Source organism: Heliconius melpomene, chromosome 17 (assembly GCF_056956725.1).
Source record: "Heliconius melpomene rosina isolate 202511_hmr_F chromosome 17, ASM5695672v1, whole genome shotgun sequence".
Lineage (NCBI taxonomy): Eukaryota > Metazoa > Arthropoda > Insecta > Lepidoptera > Nymphalidae > Heliconius > Heliconius melpomene.
This window is the reverse complement of record NC_140405.1, coordinates 7054697-7080863: the sequence shown is the minus strand read 5'-3', so window position 1 is coordinate 7080863 and position 26167 is coordinate 7054697. Positions and strand designations below refer to the sequence as shown.

At 31.0% G+C, this 26167-nt stretch overlaps 1 protein-coding gene across 3 annotated transcripts; it reads right to left on the bottom strand.

Annotated features, from left to right (window-relative positions):
* Positions 1–348: 348 nt before the first annotated feature.
* On the bottom strand, positions 349–25948 carry LOC146530062 (delta-sarcoglycan-like). Of its 3 annotated transcripts, none has more exons than XM_085200978.1 (7): positions 25848–25948; positions 24439–24757; positions 3693–3918; positions 3124–3313; positions 2566–2758; positions 2230–2353; positions 349–1946 (listed from the first exon to the last, which is right to left on the bottom strand). In XM_085200978.1, exons 2-7 carry the CDS (start codon positions 24519–24521, stop codon positions 1752–1754), a joined length of 1011 nt encoding a protein of 336 aa, XP_085057104.1. In that variant the 5' UTR covers positions 24522–24757; positions 25848–25948; the 3' UTR covers positions 349–1751. The 3 variants fall into 3 exon arrangements, with proteins under 3 accessions (XP_085057104.1, XP_085057103.1, XP_085057102.1); XM_085200977.1 differs by having other exon boundaries at positions 24439–24834; positions 25848–25942; XM_085200976.1 differs by lacking the exon at positions 25848–25948 and having other exon boundaries at positions 24439–24949.
* Between the last annotated feature and the right edge of the window lie 219 nt (positions 25949–26167).

The window sequence follows — 26167 nt, the reverse complement described above, 5'->3', positions numbered from 1 at the left end:
AAAAAAACATCAAAGAAATATAGAGTAAGAAGCTACTGACATGCCAGACATTTTCATGCACAGCGTTTATTTTGGACCTTACCTGTCGCTTGAGTGTCACATATAAGTAGAAAAGTCGCTTTAGTTTGTTTTAAACTAGAATGAAATGACGAAGTTCCGAAGTTATTCTCAGTTCGTTTATAACACAATTAAGTGTTTGCGGTTTGCAGATATGACTCAATTATGAAATTTGTGCATATTTTATACCCCCGACAAAATGAGTCTCTACTTGTTTAAATATTAATTCTTAATTCTTCTCTTAACTCTTCTTCTTAATTCTTAAGGAAATTAATGAACACAACGTTGTTATCTGTCACAATAATTTTATTTTCATATCTAGTCACTGTTATATTCCTACCACACTATAGAATATTTACAATATTATCAACAATTGTCATACATTAAATACATTTGGGTTATACGCAACATGGGTATAGCTTTGTTTTTCATAATTAAAGAATTCTACTCATACTTGTTTATATATTGTTGAAAAATATGTTAAAATTATATTTTTTGGATATTAAATATATTTTGATAAATAAATGATTAGTATACATTGTCTTAGAAGCATCGAAATTGGAATTAAATATTTTCTACATAGGATTATGCTTGAAGATTTACAATAAAATTGAATTATCTCTTTTATCTATGGCTTATTAATTATTTAGAATGCATTTCTACAATTATTATATATTTTGATGTATGGCAAAAACAGCTTTTGAAAAAACTGAAATTTCAACTAGAATAATTAAAACAGTTAACAAATATAATACCTAATACGTTACACAATATTTTTCCATATTGATCTATGTGAAAAAACATAATGTATCAAAAGTTAATAATATAATCAATGTATTTCTTAGTAAAATCTTTTTAGAATTGACTCTCCCAATTATTATTTAAAATAAATAGATTACTTTGACAAAAAAAAATTTAATATATACAAACGCTATTTATAAATTTTAACAAGAAATTGGAATATGTTAATTGACTTGCTATAATTGATAAATAATTTTTTAAGGGATTGTTTGAAAATTATTTAAAGAATATAAAATTCTAAAGAACTATTCTACCTAAGGTCTATCACAACATCGCATTAAATGTACTAATGAAACAATTCCATGCCACACATTCCGAAATTTTACTCTTTATCCGTTCGTTAACCTAATTGCGACTCCAAAAAGGCACTAGTCTTTATTCATATGTAAATCTGATATACTTTAAGTCGTTGTAAGTCGAATATGATAAAGGTTATATAATATTTGAATAAATAACTGCTTGCGGCAATTTCTACATAAAACATAATTATTTATTATTTAATTAAATATTTCTTTGAGAGACCAAAAATAATTACTTCAAATTATTTTAAGACCGATGCTAAACAATTAGTACTGAAATATATCTCGCAATTTTAATTTAGCATTTTTTAACATAATTAATAATTACTTTGTATTTTGTGATGTCAGAATTTATTGATTCAAGAAAATAATAAGATCGATAGTTTAAAATGATAACCATTATCTTTATACGTAAATTCGACTGTAAATTTAAAATATAGTAAATTAAATATTAAAGTAACATTACTATCTTGTAATAATTCTACGAAGCATTTATTAAAAAAAAACAGTATAAGAACATCGATATTCACGTTGATATATAGTATAATTATGTATAGTATTCTACAATCTTACATGTAAACCTAAAGCAATGCATCATCGGCATATTAAGCTCTCTTCCCTGGCTGCGCACACGCCGTGTGGAGGCGCGAGAAATAATTTACCGTTAGCGCATGCGCATAACTGGTAAATGTTCGAATGGTGGGGATCGTGTCCGTGCGGGGCTGAAGGCGGCAACGGCAACGCTGACTTCAATTTAGGCATGAATATACTAGGAGCATCCAATCGTATCTAAAAATGTGTAAAATTACTATATTATTTATGTACTTATATGTTATCAAAAACAAAAACAAAATAGAAATATGTAAAGTCGTTTTCTTAAATAAGATAAACAAAAAATCAATAGATTAAAAATAATAAACATGTATGAGTGAAGCAATATCAACATGTATTAAGTATTTTTATCTACGAATCAATAAAATGTATAAAACATACATTATTCAACAACATAGAGCAATAAAATATAGTTTTATTCGTGTGGCACACGAGTAGGTATCCCCGAGTCAGCGCTTACCGAGCCGGCGACGGAGCGGAGGCGGAAGGTGGACAGACAGCTGGCGCTGATGTCTCCAGCGCGCGACTCCATTGAGATGCTCTGCGCTGCATGCATTTCTAATGACCTGGTTGGCGATTCCAGCCTAACAACGTTAAGGTCATTACAAATAAATAGTACTCTAATATAAAGTTATTTCAAAATTATTCTTAAGGTTCACGGGGTCCCTATATTTAATAAGCTAACTCTGATATTATAAATGCGAAATTATAAAACAGACATTCAGAATAAATTAATAAGAAAAGAAAAGTTCTACATAGTAACTTACTATATTTCAACGAAATAAGATTTACTTACATCAATTGTTTAGAAGGTGGTGCCTTAATAAGAGGTGATTGCACTGCTGTGTTGAAAGTAGCTCCAGCAGGGCTAGCGACGATGAGGTTTTCTGCTCCAATCGTCACTGCATCTTGACCAGCTCCCAAGAGGAGAACACCTCTAGCGTCGCGGATATCAAGCCGGGCTACATTGGCTTCTAAGCGGTCGTGGCCTAAACACAAACTATTAATTATTAAATTAACTACGTCACTATATTGAACAACTATTTTTCGCCCGGTTTCGAGATATTATGTGATAAATAACGGCACCCAACGCCACGCCATGCATTAAAATATACATATGTTAAAGCGGCATTGCAAAAAAAATTTATTTTATGTGCCGGAACTCTGCTTCTGCCCCCAGAATTTGACGAAAAGTAGGGAACGGAGTGTCTTAACACTAGGTTCCCTGTACCTACCCTGTTGTGTGCGGAACATAGCGTGTAGCTGATTTTTAAATATTAAGTGGCTCTCAGCAACTAAGCTAGCATTCCTTTTTATTGTTTACATTTATAAAAAATAATATTATTATACTTGCCTAAGAATAATCTGCTTTTCATCATTCCTTGCGCATCTCGGGTAGAAACAGTAAAGTTTCTTGATGATTCTATAGATATAGGTTGGCCACGTCGTGACTTGATGCTGGATGCAAAAAGGGAATCTAATACGAGCGCCTGTCCCAACAACTGTAAGCCTCCAGGAACGATACGAAGCTGGCCCATACCTTCCTGCATAATAAATATATTCTTAGATATTGCTATAAATAAAAAAGACAACTCTGAATGTTTGCAGTCTTATCTATTCTTAAACTTTAATAGAAGCACGTTATTCTGTATATTTTGATATATTTAAGGTTTCACATTAACATAGATTTTACTTATAAAGCAAACTTTAGTAAGCTGTTACTTTAGTTACTCTCTCAACTTGCTAAGTTAATGTCTAAGCAGTAAAAATATAGTGCCGCGGTGAACTTTATGGCCAAATTCGTATTATTTTAAAATAGACATAATTATGCTATTATTTACATATACTAATATATACATTATGAACAATATATGATATATTGTATAAAAAATATATATTTAAAAGTTACAATAAGTAATTTACCGAATTGAAATCCAAAACTTTCAGAATCCATAGCGTCAGCGCGAGATTGACAATCATCATAAGCATGAGAGCCATGACAAGAATGTAGAGACATTTCTTACGCCAACCGTAAATGCCAACTTTGAATTGGCTATTATAACTGTTCCTGATCGAGTCCGCCTTTGTGTCTCGGCCCGCATTGTTGTTGAGGATCGGCTCCGGGGTGATCTTGTCAGCGTAAGGGATCCTGAAAGAAAAATATTGCTTTAAAAATCACGACGTTTCATTACTCTTTATCGATATAATGGATTTTCATTTTAAACTTTCATGAAGATGTTTTATTTTGATGTTAAAAGAAATATATTTTTGCTATGAGTGCTTTATATGTGTTTTAGTATTAAATTTGGCATTTTAAGATATAGAATTTATTAAAAATAATTAAAGTAAGCCTCTGCTAAGATAAATGCAGTTCAAATGATAGAGATAAATGCAATTCTTGATTTAGTTTAATCTCTTCTACAGAATTATAATTAATGTAAATTATTGAGTTTCAGGGCATTTGTGTGAAATAATATTAAAGCCGTGCTCTACTAAACAATTTGAAATAAAGAATAAAATTGGCGCCACCGAGCTCACATTGATATTAGAGATTTTCATTTCACAGTGAAGATCTGCCGTTGGAACGTTGTTTGAAACACATTTCACTTGCATAAATCATAACTTTATTTCCTCTAGTCCTACTGATCGCAGTGAATTCAGCTTTATACTACACAAATGTTTTACATGTATCTTACATATTCGTTATTTCAACAGCATTTACTTTTGAAAAGTCTCCGTGGTTTTTGTGCATACATATAAAAATATGTTATTTTATTAGTATTATATTGGCGCTACCACAATTACCACAATTCAGTGCCTGGTAATCATAACTTTGCTAATAAATATAGAATAATCATAATAATAATTTTTAACGTAGTAGTTCACACATTACATTTTTTTTTAATTAAAACCATACATTTCGAATTATCCGAATACAATCGCAAAGTAGAAAAGAAATACACTTATATCAATCGAAGGTATGTACACAAGATATAATGTATAAATAATCTGAATTACTACATTGTAATATAAAATAAATTCATTTTGTATAAAAGGAAAGTTTGTTTTTCCGATAAAGCTGGACGACATTAGTAGCTAATTTACAAGTTTTAAACACAGGTAAACTTGCTAATGTGGTTCCGTTCAATAAAATACGAGTAAAAATTGTAGTCTCCGCATCAGTCCACCCGTCTACGTAACACGAGTTGGTCACGCGACGTAGTTTATTTTTAAATCATTATACCCACCATAGAGTTATTATTTTCCTAAGTATTTTTTTAAATAAAACTTTAAGTTTCATTATCATTTTCATAGGTATCAAAAATGTCAAAATCAAAAATCTTGTTTTTCAAAAATTACAACGATTGCAATTACTTTCAGATCACGTTGTGGTTTAGATACAGTACTAGTTGTATCAATTATTAATAATAAAATAGCAAAATATATAACTTTACCTAATATATTCTCTTAAATGACAACAACTCTTGAACATAATATGGTCTAAATAATAAATATTATGTATAATTAAAAAATTGGTAATATGTGTAAAGACCATCTTACCACTTGTTTAATTATACATAATATTTACTATTTAGACATTAATTTATTTTTTTCTTAAAAAAAACTACAATGTACTTTATAATTTTAAATTTTAGTTTGAAGTATACATATAAGATTTGTACTCTCTCATTACATAAATATGGACAAAACATTTTCATACATCATACAAAACAGCATAATGATAGCGGCTCAAAATAAATTGCCCTAGCTAGCTAAACCTTTAAAAATAAACCTGCATAAGGTGAATGCAGATTCATATTTGGAATTTATATTTGTATGGCGTGCAGAGCGGCGCAGTGCAGCGGGGGCGAGCGCGGTCCCGTGCGTATTATTGGCGTTAAAACACGATGTTTTTACTTCCGAAGCGAATGTAACTGCACTTTCATATTCATAGATTGGCTTTATAGTCTTGTTAAATTCGATATTTTTACGGTATGTTTGCATAAATTTTAATATTTATTTTTTTAGATATCGTGCGCTCTACTGGAACTACTGGAACTGGAAAAATATGTCACTCATTTCTCCATTTTTTGCATATTTGATAAAGTTAATTTATAACAAAATTATAAACTGAATCTAAAACTATATAAAATCTTTTAAAAAATCATAAATATTGTTTTAAAGTAAAGATAATAATAAAAACTGCCTGAACTGCTTCATGAAGCTTGTTTAACTGAAACCGACTCAAAAAATTTAAAATAATAAAATGTACAGCTTATCTATATTGGCGAATATGTAATTTAAAAATATTTGATTATTTTTCCAAATGAAAGTTGGAAGATTGGAATGACATAAAGCTAAATATATAAAAATCATATTTTAAAATCAGAGTTTCAATTAAAAAAATATACTTCATAATTAAAATGTTAAGTACTATTGTCATGTAGTTTATACTGTTTTTGTATATATTTATACAAATATTTCAAAAATAAAAGTTAATACGATTTGTACGGACAGTACAAGACGTCAGTATAGATGAAAACAAATATCTCATTCATGCACAATAGGGGGTTACAAAAGGTATGAGGAAATGTTTCACCGGTCGAACACCCAACTATGTCATATACGAAGGTAATCAAAAGGCACCCACGTCCCATACAATGATGCACAGGGAACTGCCAAGTGATTCTAAAAGTGGTCGCCAACGAGAGGGGTCATAAATTTTGTAGGATTTAAACACGACTGGAGCATTGCACGATGAAAAATTCTAACTCGTGCTCTTACCGCAACATGTAAAGATGTGTTGTCCCCATCGCTTGCATATCAAGTGGGCTAAGGCGGATATGTATAAGGAGAAATATGTTGCAAACTTTAGTAGGTGATTTTAAATTATTTTTATATTTATTTTAGTGGACGTTTTCATTTTTTTTTCATAAGCAGCTAAAAGTATCTAAAAGTGCATAGTGATAGAGCCCGGTGCGCTTTTTCTTACTAAAACTGGATAATAAAGATAGTAACCATTATTTTTCTATATATACGTATAATTTTTTTCCGATATCAACAGTGGCATACATAGATACAGATATCACACAGTCCACAAACTACTTGGCGAAGAGAAATAAAACTTGACGCGTTGATTTCTAGCGGTGTAATATTCATCATTACATCTTTAAAAATAAAAAACTTTATATGTTTTAACTTTACGCAGAACCGTCATCCTATATCTTATAAAACAAAGTCGCTTTTCGTGTCTGTCTGTTGTTTCTAACTCTTCTTCTTCTAAACCACCCAACGGATTTTGATGAGATTTTCACCATTAGGTCGAGTATTTTTCGTAGAAGGTTTATATATAGTTTATTATTTATACATTCTTATGTAAATTAACAAAAATACGATAAATATGTATAAAGTCCTACCCGTTGAGACACTTTCGCGCATGCGCTGCTTTAATGGTAAGTACTACATGAAAAAAATGTACTGGAGTATTGTTCCTCTTAATAAGATCTACAAAAAAGTCCGCGACGGCATATTCGTATCTTTTACGAATAACGTGTAGTGATCATTTTTCTGTCTAAAAATAATAATTTCAATATTTTTTTTATTGTGAGTCATATTTTTCCATAATGGTATTAATCCTTATCCTTTAAAATACTTTATTAATTTTCTACGTTAAACAAAGATAAAATTTGCTTTTTACAATATTTCGAAATTGGGAAATAGTTTTACAGAAAAACGCATTTAATTGTTGACACATTCCGCCGTTGACACATCAGCTGTATGTTACTCAAGTTTCACTTATCCCTTACTCTCAGCATATAAATAAGTACATTAGTTACGTTGGCCATTTAATGTAGATCAAAACTGTCTTTTACTGTTTTTCATTTTAATAAGTACTTTAGAAGTTGTTACAATATCAAAAAATCCTTGCTGCAAAACGGCTCGCCACTCGCCATTCGTCCGCCGCGCCCGCCTACCTTACACGCATCGGTGGTTCAGTGGTAGAATGCTCGCCTGCCACGCGGGCGGCCCGGGTTCGATTCCCGGCCGATGCATTCTATTTAATTTTCCTCACAGGCAGCCACGTAGTGCTTGCTTTTCATCAGGGACAGAATACCCTCTTCAGCATTAACCACAAGCTCGAAAAAAGAAAACCCGCCTGCCTCTATAGCAACGAAGATTTAGATGCGTTTGCATGTATTGGATAATTGGAGTTGAATGTATTATTTCAGCGCGATATATTTGGTTTCATATTTTTTGTAGTAGTTATTAGTAGGTAGATTTTTGTTTATAATTTCTTCCGTTCAAAAATAGTCATTAAACTATCTAAAAATAGTCATTTAAATATAAGTTAATAAGTACTTGAAAAGATTAGTAGCACAGATTAAAAATTACGGTACCTACTAAAAAATCCTTGCTGTGTAAAACAATTGGAAAACCCTTATTGAAACTACGAAAATGCGGGTTGTATTAGGGTTTAATTAATTTTCACATTATCTTATGTGCTTTGCAAACATACATTATATGAATAATCCAGTAGTAAAAGCGGGCGAAGCCGCAAGAGGGCCGCTCGTTAATTGTAAGAATAAAAATAGTATAGTGTATAGTGTAGTGTAAAATAGTATAGTCTATGCAAATGAACTTGCGCGTGAAACTGTTTAATAAATATTAATTATATAATTATTATACAGGGTAGTACACAATTGCAATGTGCCTTGTTTGTATATATGATGCTATTTAATTCCCATTTGGGTATATTAAAATATATTCTCTTTGGAGATATCATAAAATAAAGTGCAGTATGGGATCCCACATATTCCCGGAGAATAGAGATTTCAAAAATCTTAAATGAACTCTGATTCTTGATTAATTCTGAAATAATAACTCAATTCATTTATTTAAGATGCAATTTTTCTTTATTATTTCTATATTTTCTAACAGTTAACCAAATAATATCTATAATTAATAATAAGCTTTAATAATTATGATATGTTTCAATATTTTACTAGCTACTCTCGCAATATAAATATTTTCTATATTGTTAACTATTTTTAAAAGAAAAATAACAGGCACTCGGCAAGCGGGTGCACTTTATCTCCGGGTCCAGTCTTCCAACACGTTTAGGGGGTTTAGGTGGCATTAGAAACCAATTACAACAATAATATCGCTTACTTACAAGTCTCTCGTCTTTCCAATTTAATCAATAATCACCATTTGAGCCAGTCATATAAAGTAAAATATAATTATAAGATTCATCACATTATAGCTCGCAAGGAGTACCATTTTTTTCTTATATCGCTTATAGAAACTACGTACTTGGATGTAAAACGTAGAATTCTTTGTATACAGTGTATCTGTATAAAGGGCAGTAGACTTATTAGAATACACAAAGACCTAGATTAAAACCTAACTTCTGCAATATGCTCTATCTACATACATATATAAATACCACGCTCAAACGAGTATTTTATATAAAAAGCATTATATTTCAAAGATGCACCAATAATTAGTATAAATGACTTTAAAAAATCAAGAAAAAAAATGACATTAAATATATAATAGAGATAAACAGTATAAATGGGGTGGGATCTAATAAATTTTCCGCGCGGAAGCGTAAACGATGTACGTAGTGGCACGTAGCATCGCAACGTAGCTGGGAACCGTGGCCGTAGCCCGTAGCCCGTAACGTCCTGGAGGGAGGCGCGTGCCGCAAATGAGCCATATTAATCATTCCCATCATAGCAACTGAGCAGCTATACTGATATTTTCTAATAGGGTATCATCATTCTTTCACCTTAAAATATTGTTAAGCATTTACATGTTTTTTATATATTTTTCAAATACTATTTTATCTATAAAAATATTAAATTCGTTCAATATTAATGGAGCCCAGGCACAAGCGTGTGACTGTAACGCGATAGGTTGTGGGTTCGATTGCCACTTCAAGAAATGAAATATTTAATATTTTCATTTTCCTCATTTTGGCAACGAAGCAAAGCGCTTCGTTGAGTTGAAGAATCTTCGTATTTTAGCGGAAAGGAGTCTCTTAGGTTCCCAGGTTCCCTCTGCAGCTAAAAAATATCAGTCAACGTAACAACTTCAGCGTCGTCATTGTCATTTGTAAGTACTTACATTGCGTGAAATTAGTGACGTTTTATATGAAAGTGGAGGTAGAATAGTCGAGTAGCGAGTGTGTGTGCTAATTGAGCGTTTCACCGCCGCCGGAATGCGCGGCCGCTGCGCATTCGTTAGCAATATTCCACTAACGAACCAAACTAATAGCCATTAAGTTGAATAACGTAGCACTTTGCACTGTGAATTCCATACAAGTGACACATGATGCCTGCCTGATCTCTACAAGCAACTTATGATTTTACATTCGTTAGCTGGTAAAAATCGATAGCGTTTGTAAGTCAAAGCGGAAATATTATATTTTAAATAAATATACTTGCGTATAGTCTATATTAATATATTTTGTTTAGAAACGTGTAAAAATTTTAACGTAGCGGAATGTAAACCCGCGCGTCTTGGACGTTTTCCAAGGGGTTTCTAAAAAGTATTTTTTCTTTCCTAAGTGTGAATAATAATACTTTAAAAACATAGAAAAATGTCTACATTAATTTATTGAATCGTAAAAATATGTTGACATTAGTATTTCAAATGCTATATGTAGGATATTGTCTAAGCACAAGCCAATTTAGCTATTCGTTTACATCTACTATAACTACTTTTGTTAACAGTTTGTAAAGACGGTTTTTATTAGCATTCTCCTATTGTGTAATTTTATCTTTTTTCCCACAAACCGTGTTTTCTCCATACAACACTAACAATTGGCGAAGTGATTTTGTGCTCAACTGGTGCGTTCGAAATGCCATAATTAAAAAATTTAACTCTATATTTCAAAGATACTTTAGTAGTTTATTATTTTACTATAGCAAAAAAAATAGTATTACAACAATAATGTTTACTTCGTAAGAGGGGTCAAAATAACAATTAGATATTTTAACGATACTTTTCTAATTATTGATACTTTCCCATCAATACAAAAATAGTTTTTAACGTGACAATAAAAAAAATTGACAAAAAATACAAATATAACACTAAAACATCCATCATCGAAGAACTGTTATAGAATGGCTCTACGAATATACTATATCAATCGTCGCTCAAAACGCTTACGTACTTTATCTTTATGGTAAACGTGGCACGACTCAGACATCACTCTCAATGGGTTTTGCATGTTGCATTTCATACAAGACGCGATGGCAGCACTATATTTCGTACTGAATTCATACGTTATAACAGTCTCGGCTGTCCAACTTTAGAGTGAAAAAAATTAAAACTTTTCAACTTTCGATATTTACTTTTCAATTTGGACCTTTCAAGCTTTCTTTTAATGGAATGCAAATTATATTAGTGCTTTCAGTTCGATAATTGATTTTATTTACTCTTACCGTTTGCTCTCATATACGCTAATTGGAGGTACTTTGAGCAACAAAATCATAAATGCGGTTGTTTTAAATATTAGTAACTTAAAGAATAGTTTTTTTCTTAATATATAACTCTAAATTGAAGAGATACAAAATCAAAGAATGTAGTAGAGATACGTCTTCTTTATAACATATGCAAAATTATCTTAGCTAAATGAATTCGCAATGTTCGCGTCAGTGTTTTCATGTTGAAAGCATAGCTGCGGGCTGCGGGTGATGGTGGTGGTAGTGGATCTCAACGAGTGGTTGTGATTGTCCTATGTAAAACTTCATTTAAGGTATTATTTTTGTGCAAAGTTACATTTTGGTATATTAACAAGAACATACATAAAAAGTATTCGGGCGAATTGGGAATCTCCGTTCTTTGAAGTTGGTTGAAAATGAGAACATCCTCTTTTTTGAGGTTGGTTGAAAAGAAATGCAACCATCAGGAATCTCACTTCTGACATCAATTTAAAAAGTTTTTGCTTGTAACTATTACAGTATAATCAATTTTTTACCAAAAAAAACAAACTTTCTCAATTTTCTCCGGATTCCATAATCGGAACCTAACCAAACTTTCACAAAATTATCCTTGAAGTGTATCCTTTCAAATAAAAAGAATCATCAAAATCGGTTGGCGCGACATTGAGTTATTCGTCTATTAGTCGCGCACATGCCTAATGCAAATTTAAGACTTACGTGATTTTCTCATGGATACCATTGTCAGACATGGACCAAAAAAAATGGGACCATTCGGGAAGCTATACCTTTCAAATAAAAAAAATATCAAAATCGGTTCACCCAGTTAAAAGTTATGAGGTAATAATAACAAACATAAAAAAAAAATACATTCGAATTGATAACCTCCTTTTTGCAGAAGTCGATTAAAAAACAAACAGACTTAAAACTGTATTCCGATTATAATTTGAAATATCTAAAAAAGTATAAACTTTTTTGTTGAAGATCAATATAAAAATATTTCTCATCTTTTTAAATTCCCGAAACTCATAGTTTTATCTTAATGAGATGATCATTATACTTATATTTTATATACGAATCAAAGCTACCGGTATTTGCCTAACTTACCTTAGCTCATTGACCACACAGCTTAGCTATATATCGTAATAATACGGAGAAGGCACTCACTCACTATTACTAATATTCTCGCCTCGGTCTCGTTCGTCATTTGGAGAATATTTTTATTTATGTAGAAATTTCATTTAATAATGCTATTTACCTAATATTTAAACAAAATAATTATAGTTTTTGCGTACTATATTTTAACCATTATCTGATTTCTTGCAACTATAGCTCGCTTATTTGCATTAAGCGTTCTTGTTCTGATATTTAAATATTGCTATATATTTTTTTATTACTAAAGAATCAATTTTCACACACCGGTTTTTATTATTCTGTGTGGTATTTATTTCTTTTTCAATAAAATTAATAGATATAAAAACGACGAATTAACTTAATCAGTATACCAATACAAAATGTGAATAAAGTTGTCAATTTTCAGCAAAACTTAAAGAAATATCGTTAGATAGTGAATGTCTAGTATTTCAATTAAGTTTCTCATAACTTGTATGACACAAGGCAAACCGGTATAGGGAGATATGGATAGAAATAGGCGCAGGGCGTCATGTCCCGGTTAATACCTAGCCTGAGAGACATGTCGGGCAGGCTCAGCGAAACGTCAAAGGCAAATTGAAAATTAATTTATGCTTGCAAAATTTCATAAAGCTCTCACAAATTGTAAATCAGTCAACATGAAGCTGTGTGTTAAAACTCGAACTTCGGTTACCTGTTAAATTTAAACGCTGTATTAATATTTATTTAATTAAAATATAAAATTATTATTTTTCATTATTTATTTAATAGTCAATTATTAATACGAATAACAATTTGTAAATGTAAAAAATCTTATTATCTGAGGCCATTCTTACATAAATATATGATTATTGTTTCACATTATCTGTAATACATTCTACGTCATTATTTGTAATACGTTTTTATAAGTGTTTTTTACTTTTTTTTTGTACAAAGTAAACCTAAACATTGTTTCAAAATATTTTAAAAATACACAAAATTAAAAAAAATCAGCTTCACCCTGTATCTCACACACAGCAGGGTAGGGGGTAACCAAATGGTCAGACACTCCGTTCCCCTCTTTCCGCCGAATTTTGAAGGCATTGCGCGCTTTGCCTGGACACCAGAGCGCACAAATGAAAATATACATTTAAATAAATATTTTCATTTCATTTCCTCGAGTGTGATCGAACCCACGAACAGTCACATTTTAAGCCCCTGCGCCACGACTGACCACGAGGACAGTTCTTTTTACATATTTAAGTTGTTTTTACATATTTGATGGAAGACGTTACAAATTAGAAATTAAAGTAACAAAAATATCATTTACGTTTAAAAATTAAAATTTAATAAAAATATATGTAAATACTTAGAAATATACAAAAAACCACAATACATGTTATTTATAAAGTATCTAATAAATAATATTCAAACAAAACATTTTTACATTAGATTAAAAATTGAGGAAATAATTCAATTCTTTTCAAAGAAGAAATAACGTTCATGCAAAGGCAATCGAAATGAACGCACTCGCGGGAAAGCTTCCGAAAGAGTCGTAAATACTCAGACGCCTCTCACTTATAAATTAGGATCATAAAGCAGTTGCCGAAGTTTGTTGGCGTCACGACGACCATAAAACAACGCTTACGTCTAACGGGAGCGCTTGTCTACAGCCTTCGCGATCTTTCAATTTACGCGAATCTCTTTAACAATTGTGTATTGGTATGCCTATACTGGACAAAATGTAGAATTCACGCTGTATCCCGCTTGTGACAGAGAAGACAGAGGGAACCCAGTGTGTTAGGTTCCCTACTTTCCGCTGAACTCTGGAGGCATTGCGGATTACGCCAACGATGCGCTTTTCTTCGATACTAGAGCAAAGAAATTTAATATCCTTGAGTTGGGATCGAATCCACAACAACATACCTCAAGATACTGTCTATTATTAATATAATATTAATATTGTGGTGCCTGAAACGCTTATCCCTCGCTTATACATTCAACCATCGTGATATATAGCTGAAAGAGGAGTATGAAATATAAATCAAAATTTCATATATATGTGCCAATTTTCATATTAATTGCGTTTATTACGGACAAAAGTGCTTGCATCAAATTAGTTATGTTGTAAAATAATGTTGTTAAAAGGAGTAATGGCGTTTCATTAATTTAGTTCCAGCGGTGAAACATGTTACCACATCGGTATTTGGGCGTGTACTAACCGACCGAGCCATATAGTTAAAATATAACTATTAAAGTGTTAAAAATAAATAGTAAATAGCAAAATGTGAATTTCATTTAACTGTTACTGACATTTGTAAAAGACCAGAACATAATAGCATTACGAATTAATGAGACGTGTTTAAACTTCCCTCGGAATTCCATTAATTAAAGCCTGATGAATTTTAACTGTGAATTATTTAAGTTATTTGAACCATTTATTTATAATATTTATTTATTATAATATTAGATAAATACTTGAATTTGTTAAATATTTGTCTAAGATTACAATGGAATTCTCGAACAGATGTAAAATGAAAGATCTCCTCGTTTTATAAGAACAGATGCGAGAGTTTAACTGATCGTAGTGAGATCGTGAAATCGCGTGGAAGTAATTCGCGAAGGCAAGTTTGCCGCAGACACTTTACTTACAGCACTAGAACTTAGTTGGAGCAAAAGTTACCCACTCATAAAGTCAGCAACGACAACTTAGTCACTTTTGCGCGTTCGAAGCTTTGCTTCCTATGAAATAGGAATTAATTTTTATTTTAAATTATTTTAACCCAAATATAAACACCACGTTCGCTTTTCATGAAATTGATTTAAAAAAAAAATGTGATTTTTAATTAACTTTTTGGCAAAATCGTGCTTAAAATATTTAGAATAATTTACTTACGTAGTTAGTTTTTACGTTAGTTCTTACGTACTAAGCTTTAACTAAGAATAAATTAACACACATTAATTCCTTTGAATTTAAGAACTGGTTTAAAGAAAGTCGTCATATTTAAGTTTTAATTGCATCCACTGCTTAATATTTTCTTTAACTGAGGTAGGTCGAGTAGGTATAACTTAAGAAATAAAAAAGCGTTTTCTTTTTCACCTTTAACACGTACATTCTTAGATTCCGAGTAAGTAAAGTGCGTGTAAATTATTCAGGCGATACAAAATCTCGTCTCTAGGGCTTTCAGTGGAACACTGACAACTGATCCGTGATCGTATCCGATAAATCTGTTTCCAAAAAACAAGAAAATCACGAATTGTTCTTTTACGTATAAAATATATGCCTATATACTTTATATACATAAATATTTTTGAGGCCAGTTATGGCGCAATAGCACACGCGGTTGACGGCTGAGACGGTGGGTTGTGGGTTTGATTCTCACTTTAGGAAATGAAATATTGAGTATTTTCATTTCTTGGCTCTGGTGCCTACACTATGCCTCAAGAATTCGGCGGAAAGTGGGGAACAGAATTGTTTTTATAGAAACGGTGTGTCTTAACACTAAGCTCCCAGGTTCCCTCTGTACGGGATACAGCGTGAAATTAAACTTTACATACATATATAGTATGCATATGCATTTTTAGTCCACGTAACAAATATTAATTTACATAAGTTGTAACACGTCATAATAAATAACGGTTAGTATAACAAAATATAAAATTTATTCAACGTTGGTTGCGGCGAGCAGTCATATTTGTCATAAAACATAGTCGGTGCATCTAATAAAATGTTATACTAGGGTAAGCATTAAGCTTAGGAAAGTTTTAATTGAATACCTAATGAATCATCCAAAAATACTTTTATAAATGTATTATAAAGGATGACCCTATGGGAGATGGGCATGGGAGAGCTAAGAGCCCTAAGCATGGGAGAGCTGTACTGGCTTCGAATGAATTATTTTTAATATGATTGTATTGCTGATTACCTGAAATAGTGGGTATGGAACCCATCATTACGCTTACAGTTGCGCGCTTGTGTCCATGCTAAACGACTGCTTCAAAAGTCAAAGCTTGTAATAATTTTATTCTTTGAAATACCTATAAATTTCCAATTTTCAGATATTCTATTCTATAGAGTTCTTACTCTTTTCCAAATTTCATAACTCTAGGTAAAAAGAAGAAATATATCCAATACGCGACCAAAATGATGCATAATTGCTTTGACGCTTTTGATTGCGTTTACTTAGAAGTTTAATCTTTCTTGTGATCTAAGGGACTGGATATTCTACGTTATCTTAAATTCCTCCAGTAGTTCTAGATAAGCGTGGACAAATAGTCGAACTGACAGTCAACTTCCGAAAAATTTCTTCTATTCACTTCATTTCGTCCAATTAAACTATATACGAATAGGAATTGGATGTATTTAAGAAAAAATATTATTTATTTTAGTATGGTTATCTATATCGTAATGCAAAGTAATAATTATATAATGTAAGTGATTTGGTACTTTATTGGTATTTTAAAAAAAGTGTTTAGTTATTTATCATTTATTCAGGTAGTCCATAAGACAGCCGCGCACGGCAAACGCACATTCCGTCCCCGCGAGAATTTCGGGATTAAAAATAGCCTATATATTGTTCCCACCAACCCCTCTAATTTTCAATGTTAGTTCCATAACAATCAGTTCAGATAGTCCGGACAAACAGATAAACAGGCAGACAAAAATTTTAATATATTTTGTTTCTGTTTTGTTATACGCACTTTTATTTATTTTGAAATCATTATTTTTTAATTATTTTGAAATCATAGACAGACCCTTCAATTTTACTTTTATGTACAAGATACTAGAAACAAAATATTACAAAAAAATAAAATATTATAATAGTTCAAAATTTCCTTAATATAATTGGTCCATAGACACGAGATCAACGTAGATACGAGTTATACTGTCATCATCCTCTTTTCACAAGATTCAACTCATTTTATTGATTTTTTTTTACCAAAAAAAATATGAATAAATAAATATAACGTATATAGAAGTCCATGTTTTTTAATATTGACACAATTTACATTTAATTGGGAATGTTTTTCTTTATCTATATATATAAAATCGAAAGGTCTAAAAAGTAAAACTCATCACGAAATCGCAGAAACTACATGTGCTAGAAATCTCAAATTTTGCATAGGAGTTATTTATAGGATATAGGTGCTCGCTAATACGGGAATTTGCAGTATTCGACTTCTAAGGGGTTGTTTTTGGGGTCGAAAGTTTGTACGAAACTTCGTTACTACAAATGCTAGGAGTCTCAAATTTTGCATAGACGTCACTAGGACGGAGTCATGGAGACAGAAATTAATAATAACATAGTTCACGCGGGCGCAACCGCGAACGGGCCGCTAGTATTCTATAAAGTAACAAAAAATAAGCTAATTTAATACAATTTTTTTTTAAAATAATTAATAAACGGCTTTGAACTTAACAGCGGGTAGGTACGTTAGCATTGTCACTCCACAAACAAGCCGCAGTGAGTGGGCACGTGACGCGCAGTATAAATTGCCATGTTCGGACTGAAATCAACTGTCAAACGTATTGAATCATTTTGCTTTTATGTACTAAACTAGTGGAACCGGACGTGGCTACGCCTGCTTGAACTATAAGAATATTTATGAAATATTATTTTAATATATTTATTTTTATAAGGATGAATATCAAAATATAAGTTCATTTTGGGTGACGTTTTCTTAGAACAACAAAGAAACTTTGCAAACCGGTGCTTAGCAATGACGGTTGTTATTAACATGGCAGAATAAATTGCATGTCAAATTAGAAAGTATTTTAATTTATTAGTACATATGTGTAATGTAATATTATATAGCCTATAGCCCAAAACATAGTAAATCGGACCAGTAGATCCAAAGACAAACAAACAAACAAACAAACAAACAAACTCTTCCGCTTTATTATATTAGTATAGAGTATAGATTGAAGTTGAAAAACATTTTATTGTTGTTATGTATTTTATAATAATAACTAGGTTCCCTCTGCCTACCCAGCTATGTACGACATACAGCGTGAAGCCGATTATAATGTAGTGTAAAGAATTGCCAATGTACCCTACATTGGCAATTTACAAAATAGTAAAATAATAATACCCACATTATAAATTATAAAAGAGGTGGGAATGGCCGTATTAAGTGCAGTTTTTGATGGATTGAGTCAGCTGTCAGTATGTCATTATTCTGCCTCTCGTAAGGTGTTAAATTATAATGGTGTTTAAGTATTTAAAATCAGTGTCACTGCTGAAACGTGGATAAGTGTGTATAAGTGTAAAGTGTTATATAGAAAGTGTAGCGTAAAGTGTACGAAGTGTATTAAGTGCTATCTTATACTTTCTTCCTGACATTTTCACTATAGCTATATCAAAAGTTTATATAGTTGCAATATCTAAGTCGATATAGTAATTTGGTTAGTTCCACCAACAATCAGCACTCGAAGTCAGCAACAATTTTCCGTATGAAAATTGAAATTTTCAGGTAAGTGGTTACAGTCATTATATTTCTACACTAGTGGGCCCGGACGCGGCTACGCCCGCGAAAATATAAGCCTAAATAATTAAAATAAGTTAAAAAATAATAATAAGTGGAGATTTATTATTAGAAAAAATATTTGAGTAACCGAAATGAACAAACAAAAGAAGTAAAAGTAACTAAAGGAAATTCTTAATATTAGAAAAAAAAACCTAAAGTTTGCTGTGCGCGCGTACTAAACATTTTTCTATATTAAATAATAATTATTTTTTGCGAACAATATTAAATAAAATCTCAAATGATTAAAATTACGATATTTTAAGTGTAAAACATCGGTATAGATAACCGAACTGAGATAAATTAATTATAAGCAGCAAATAATTACATAAAAAATAATAGTAATTCGAAAATCTATAAAAATTTACAAAACCATCAAAGTCATCTATCTGCCCGTTCGCGTCGGTCATACTCATACTATGCCGCCCGAAGGCTAGCTCATTTGGAATCAGTCACATCTTAATTATTTATTAGAATGTTATAAAGTAAACTATAATTTCCATCTAGATGAAATGCTAAAAGTGACTATTATATTTATTTTCATAAGGATGAATATCAAATTATAGAAATCATCTAATTTTTGTTAATGTATACAAATCTATATCGGCGCGCGCCATGTATGCATTAAGCAAACTCACTTTGGGTGACGTTTTCTTAAAACAGCAAACTTTGCAAGCCGTTGCTTAGCAACGCGTAGCGACGATTGTTATTAACATGGCGGAATAAATTCCTTGTCAAATTAAATATTTTAATATATTGGTATATAACGAAAATATTACAAATATGAGAAAAAAAAAGTATCCTATGTTCATCCCGGGACCCTCAAGTATCTCTATGTGAGTATTTTATCACAATTAAATTAGCGGTTTGGCCCTGATTGTGTAAAAGACAGACAGACAGACAGACAGACAGAGTTACTTTCGAATTTATAATATAAGTATGGATTATTATTATTATTTTAAATTTATTTTGAATTTAAACTATCAAGTGTTTGTCCTGGGTCTTCTGTTATTTGTAAAATAAATAAAATTAGTATGAAAGTATTAATCGACCTGGCATTTATCTACGTGCATATAAATATATAAATAAAAAAAATATTTGGTATATATTTTTTATAGCGGATTATCTTTATGTTAATGCTTCTGTTTGCTCCAATCTTAAAGTAATTAGCAGTAAATATTCCATATCAACAACACTACATTGCCCTTGTGGAGATTTCCGAGTAATCAAATTAACCGCCACTGAAATGATTTCGGTGATTTCAAATATTTTAATTGACAAACAGAAATTTGGGTGGAAAATAGCGTTTAAATTGTGCTTGCATTTACTGAATTTTAATGCTACGAATAAATATGTCAGTGTAGTGTCAACGTCGCCCTTTTATTTTATATTGACGTTACAGCATCAGTTTTTTTTTTAATCTAATAATTCGTTTTAAATATTTTCCTTGTTTTTTTTTATTTATATTTTCATTTTTTCGCACTGGTCTCAAGGAAAAGCACGGCGTTTAGTTCCGCTACTCCATATGAAATGCCTCCAGAATTTATCGGAAAATGGGGCACTAAGTAGAAAAAAAACTACTAATTAAATGCATACCAAATAGATTAACTGATTAAAAAATTTGTTATTGCTCTTTCAAAGGTATTCGGAAAAAAATATTGGATATTAGCAAGTATTTCATATACAAAATCAAAGTTTAATTTTAAAATGTATACATTTTTGTTTGCGTGACTTTCTATAATTATGATTGAAAGCTTTACAATTACTCGATCCCATTATTTCAGGTTTCATTAAGAAAATTGTTGGCTTCACTAAAACTTTTCTTGAAGTTCATTCGGCGTAAATTGAACAGTAACATTAGTCGTTCACCCATTATACTTAGCCTATATCCACTAATCAATATGGCAATAAGTGAGGCCAGTGACGATATGGACGAAGAAACGAGATATTTATATAAATTTATATTTTCATATCTTCGCTCTGGTATCGACGCAAAGCTCAGCCTTGAGTTTCACCACTCAACACGCAATGCCTCTAAAATTCGACGGAAAGTGGAGAACGGAGTGTCCTAACATTAGGTTCCCTCTGCCTACCCTGCTGTGTGCGGGTTACAACGTAAAACTGATTTAATTGATTTAAATTTTGATATGGCAGTAAAATTTATTTATTAACCTCCATGTTCCCCACTCATATAGTGTTGTTTCAACCGATGTTTCTGAACAACACATAAAATTTACATAACTTATTTGCGCTGAAGGTGCGTCAGCTCGTAAATCTCGCGACAAGAGGATTTCTGTTTGTGAAGTTTCTTTTTTATTTCCACTTTATCTGTGTAATGCAAAGGCCTGCGTACTCTGGCGCAACTCGGGAACCCGCTTAACTTCAATAAATCAATTTGTACACTTACACTTACTTATACACTCCGAGCGAACTAACTTTAGAACGTGTTACGACCGACAAACAAAAAAATAAATAAAGTTTGCTGCTTATGTGGATAATTTTAAATATTGTACAGTCTTATTAGTTTTGCTTAGCAATATGTAATATACTTTTATAAATATACGATAAAAATATTTTATAGGGTGCTATTTTATTGTAATTAATTTAATAAATAAATCAACTCCTTATAATTATGTCATACTACTCTAAAGTATAAAGTAAATTTTTTCTAATGTATTTATTATTAATATCTTGAAACATATTTTAACTAAAACGTATTTATCTATGATAGAATTACGTCTTTATAAATATAAATTCATCTTACACAAAACTAAATTATCCACTTTCATTCGTCTTACTGGCGTGTCCATTTTGCATCAGAAAGTTAGATGTGTGTTTCGTTCTATTTTAAACACGATAACGCCAACTTTCCCGTCCTCGAAATGTGAATACCTTGTAGCGAAAATGTGACTAACGGAAACTGTACAAGTAACTCGGCTGTCCTGTGCTGCACACACACACACTACACTAGGCCTGAGAGCCGGCGCTAGCGACAACCTTGTGTTAGACTTATTTTACTACTTTTAGCATAAGCTATTTTCTTATTTTTATACAAACAGATATAAATAATTATTGCTTGTAACATTGAGAATAAAAATTATGCAAGAATAGAATCAAAAATCTCATTAAATACTTAATAAAATATTGATAAATTGTAATTTTATCATATATGATATTAAATTTGTACTAAATGTTTTAGTATATATACCAGTATACCTTCACAGCAAACAACTTTTCCTTGTTCCTTAAGTAGTGCAAGGCGCCGTTATGGTAAATTTATCCAGTTAAATAAACAATGCAATCCAGTACTCGCTTAGATTAATAGCCGTAAGTAAATCTGAAGTTTCACTAGTATTATCGCATGTTCTCATTTCAAGAAGTATTTTGCTTAATGTTTAAATTCAAATATTATTATAATAGCTTGCTTAAAAAAAACACAATAAGTTTATTCTTTCTATTATAATATTTTTAGAAACGATTAATATTTCTAAGAAACCAAATAGTAAACTAACAATTATATAAGTATTTCAATAAAAGTAGAAATAAATTCCTAAACAATTCTACTCAAAAATATATAAAAACTATATTTTTAATACGCTATCGTTAGCTTTGATCTAGGTCTGTTTATTAACCAATATAAGATAATCTTACAAAGCTAGTTTGACCACCTTCTCGGTGTTAAATTACTTTTAAGCTTACTCGCATCTTAGGATCCGAAGACTATACAATATTTTCATAGCATGAACCTGGTGTCCTCGCATTATTTTAAAAGCTTAATGAAATGAAAATAAAAAAATATAAAAATTATTACGAAAGTTATTAAATAGTTAGTAGATTTGAATATTCTTAAATTTATTTTCAAATCTCTATTTAAACATTTATATAATGTAGAAAATATATGGCTATATGCGTCATAGTGAAAGAATAAAACCGAGAAGCTAGTCCAGTCTAGTTAGACAATATTAGATTAGACATTACTTTAGCTTTAAGGTACTCCATAATCCTATCCTACTAACACTAAAAAGATGAAAGTTTGTGAGGATGGATGTTTGTTGGACTTTCACGCAAAAATTACTGAACAGGTTTAAATGAAACATAACAATAATATTATACAAATAACTTATATAAAAAACCGGTAAATGTGTTTTATTCGGGCTCAATTTAAGAACTACTTAAAAACTTAAGTTTTTTTTTTGTATGAAATGAACTACAAATATAGGTTGGTTATGTTTTTTTTTATGAAATACCTATAATTTTGAGTTTTCGTGTTTTCTGTTATTTGTATTGTAAGTTCTCACTTCCTGACAAAATGTATAATTACATATAATATTGATGATCAATTACTCTTTTTTTGAGAAATGTTTCAGATTTTTTACTGAACTATCCGTTTAATCATCCACTTCTATTTCGTCTGGATTGCACCAACGTACGCGGAGCTCACACACTACACGTCTACAAATTTAATTTAACTACGATAACAAGAAATAAGAAAGCAATACTCACCTGAGACGGTGCTTAAAATAAATATAAACCTTGCCGTAACCTCGCCATGTCGTAATGCAATTGGGAGTTTTAATAACACTCGTTCTTTAACGATAACTAAGGGTTCAAATTTGATAAATTGTAAAATAAAATGTTATGTTAAAATATAAATGTTGGATTAGGCAAATGTATAGATGTATACATCCTTAAAACTGAATTGTGGCTTTGCAATTCGTTATTTTTGACCACTCGTTGAAACTTTTGTTAGAATCTATTGTCAAATTATGTTAGATTTATGTACAATTATACATAAAAATATATGTTATTTTATTTGTTTCTATGCTTTTATAAAAAGCATAGCTAATTTTAAAAGTATAGCAATTTAATAATTTTATCGCTAAATTATAGTTGTAAAACATTTATACTTTAATTTAAATAAAATTTAACATGATCGTATCTGGGATTAGAGAATTGAACTGTGTGAACTGTGACGTAATTGTAGCTAACATAATTGCTAATTTTATCGACTGTTAACTCAAATTTTAGTTCCAATAAATGCATGTACAATATGCTGTATATAATAAATAAAATGTAGTCCTAGCCACTAAAAAAATATAAATAGAAAACGAATAATAAGTAGACTTTATAAAAATTTTAATTGGAATATTAATTTTATTATTACAGTAAATACAATATACCTCTTTACGATAATATGTTTTGAATTTTACTGTTAATTATTACATCCATATAATAATTTAATCGTATCGACACGCATTTCATAATAACAAAAAAATATACTAAAACAAATAAAAACACTATTAGAAAGTAATAAATAAAAGTAATATACACAAAGTGTATCATAGCTAACACAAATTCACTCAGTGAAGCCCGGAAACACGAATAAGTATTTTCTCAGTGACTGTCTTAAATTAATGAAGATTACAAAATTCACGGCCATTGAGTTCCGCGGTTCAACGAACCTTTGACTGTAACTTGCTTGTTAAACTAAATTGAGAGAAATAATAGCATCCATTTGTTTAGTTTAAATAACTTCTTCAATTAATTGATATAATTAATTTTTAGACTTATAATATAATACTTACTTTCTTCCTTTATGGTCTGTATACACTATATGGTTTCTTGCTGTAGGTGTCTGTCGATTACGGCCAAGGGAATTAGTCTCCATTGCTATTAACTACAGATGTTATACAATTTCAGTATATATATTCATAAGGGGACAAGTCTATACAGAACGTCCGGTTAGTTCCCCAACCACGATACTTTGCAAGTAGAGTCCAGTGACTGACCGAGCCCACAGACTTATGCGCTCGCCGCCGCTTGGACACGTTTAACAAGTTTGGATGGCGGCTTGTTAGAACTCACTGTTCTCCAGACACTGTACACATAGTTTGAACTTCTTAGCTGTAAAAGTTTCACTCGCTGTTGACTCTATTCGTTAGTATTGTTCCTTCGTTAGAGGTATTATTTACGTACGAAATCTAAAGATTTTCTTGTTCTATTATATATGTATGTATATAATTCGATTCGATATATATGTTTTCGATATTTCATTTTCCATCATAATTAATTGAAATAAACTTTATATGAAAATTGCTTGTTTATTTGACAGCTGTTACATAATGTTAAGTGGTCTATAGAAAATAAATTTAGGTTATAAAATATATATAATAGTATATATGTAATACTTATTTACCTCCTGACAGTAGGCGGGGCGAAAGATTGAGGCGGGCTTATTTGGAATCGTCAAGGAGGTGGAGTAGAAGCCCTTGTTTATCAATAGTAACCTTCTAATAGAAAGATTTATTTGATGACCATATAAACTAATATCTCTAAGAAACAAGTGATTACTTTTATTACAAAACAAGAAAAGGGGAATATTAAAGAATGTTCAAAACGAAATTCCCTTCATTTTAACATTTTAAAGGCGTCAAATAATAAATTTCTATTCCATAAATTATATTTCTTAAGACAGTGTACAAATGGGCTTTAATTAACTTGGAGAATGTCGAGGAAACGGCAAATATGCGGAGATCGCCGCTCGCCCGCGCCCACCGTCCGCCACGCTCGCTACGATTTACATTCACTCTCATTTATTATAAGACACATTTACACAATTGCTTTTAATTCAAACAGGAAAATTCATTATGCTACCAATAAATCTTTCATGTATACGTGACTTTAATTTTTAACGCCAATTGTTAGGATAAAAATGTTGTTCTTTCACTTAGTTAAAATTTATGCTACTTTTAATTTTAAAAGAAAGACTCTTCTTGTTTTTTTAACTAAGATATATATATTTTTTTATTTCAGTAACTTAGACCACTTTTTAATCAAAGAAATGCATGTCATAATTAAAAAAACAAAACTATTTTGTAAATTCTTAACTAATTTTAGAATATCTGTTTTAACCAATACATGTAATATGAACCAGTAAAAATCGAGAAATCCCTAAAGGAAGTACTTAAATGTAATATAAGAAAACACGACAAACCGTAGCACATGCGGTTCGCTTCTGTTTAAAGTGCTACGAAGTAAGTTACGGGCGCGCTACGGCGCGGACGTAGTAACTTATCCGCGCTACGCCGAGGCTCGTAGCCGACTGAACACTGCGCTCCTTACTCGTAAAATATCCTGTTAGTACTAAACGTGTGGAGAAAAATGTACTCTATCAACTTTGAAATTGAGTTTCATTTACAATGTATTTCCCTTGGAAAGAGAAAACATAATAAATCATGAATTCTGAGAAAATACGGCTACGAAAATTTAATTCTTCCTACGTGAACATAATGACTGGTTTAGAACTGAAGGATC

Coding starts and splice junctions, on each gene's coding strand:
- LOC146530062 (XM_085200978.1), bottom strand. CDS start 24,521: ATGGAGACTAATTCCCTTGGCCGTAATCGACAGACACCTACAGCAAGA. Junction 3,314..3,692: donor AAGTTTTGGATTTCAATTCG/GTAAATTACTTA, acceptor TTTATTATGCAG/GAAGGTATGGGCCAGCTTCG. Junction 2,354..2,565: donor CCACCTTCTAAACAATTGAT/GTAAGTAAATCT, acceptor TAACGTTGTTAG/GCTGGAATCGCCAACCAGGT.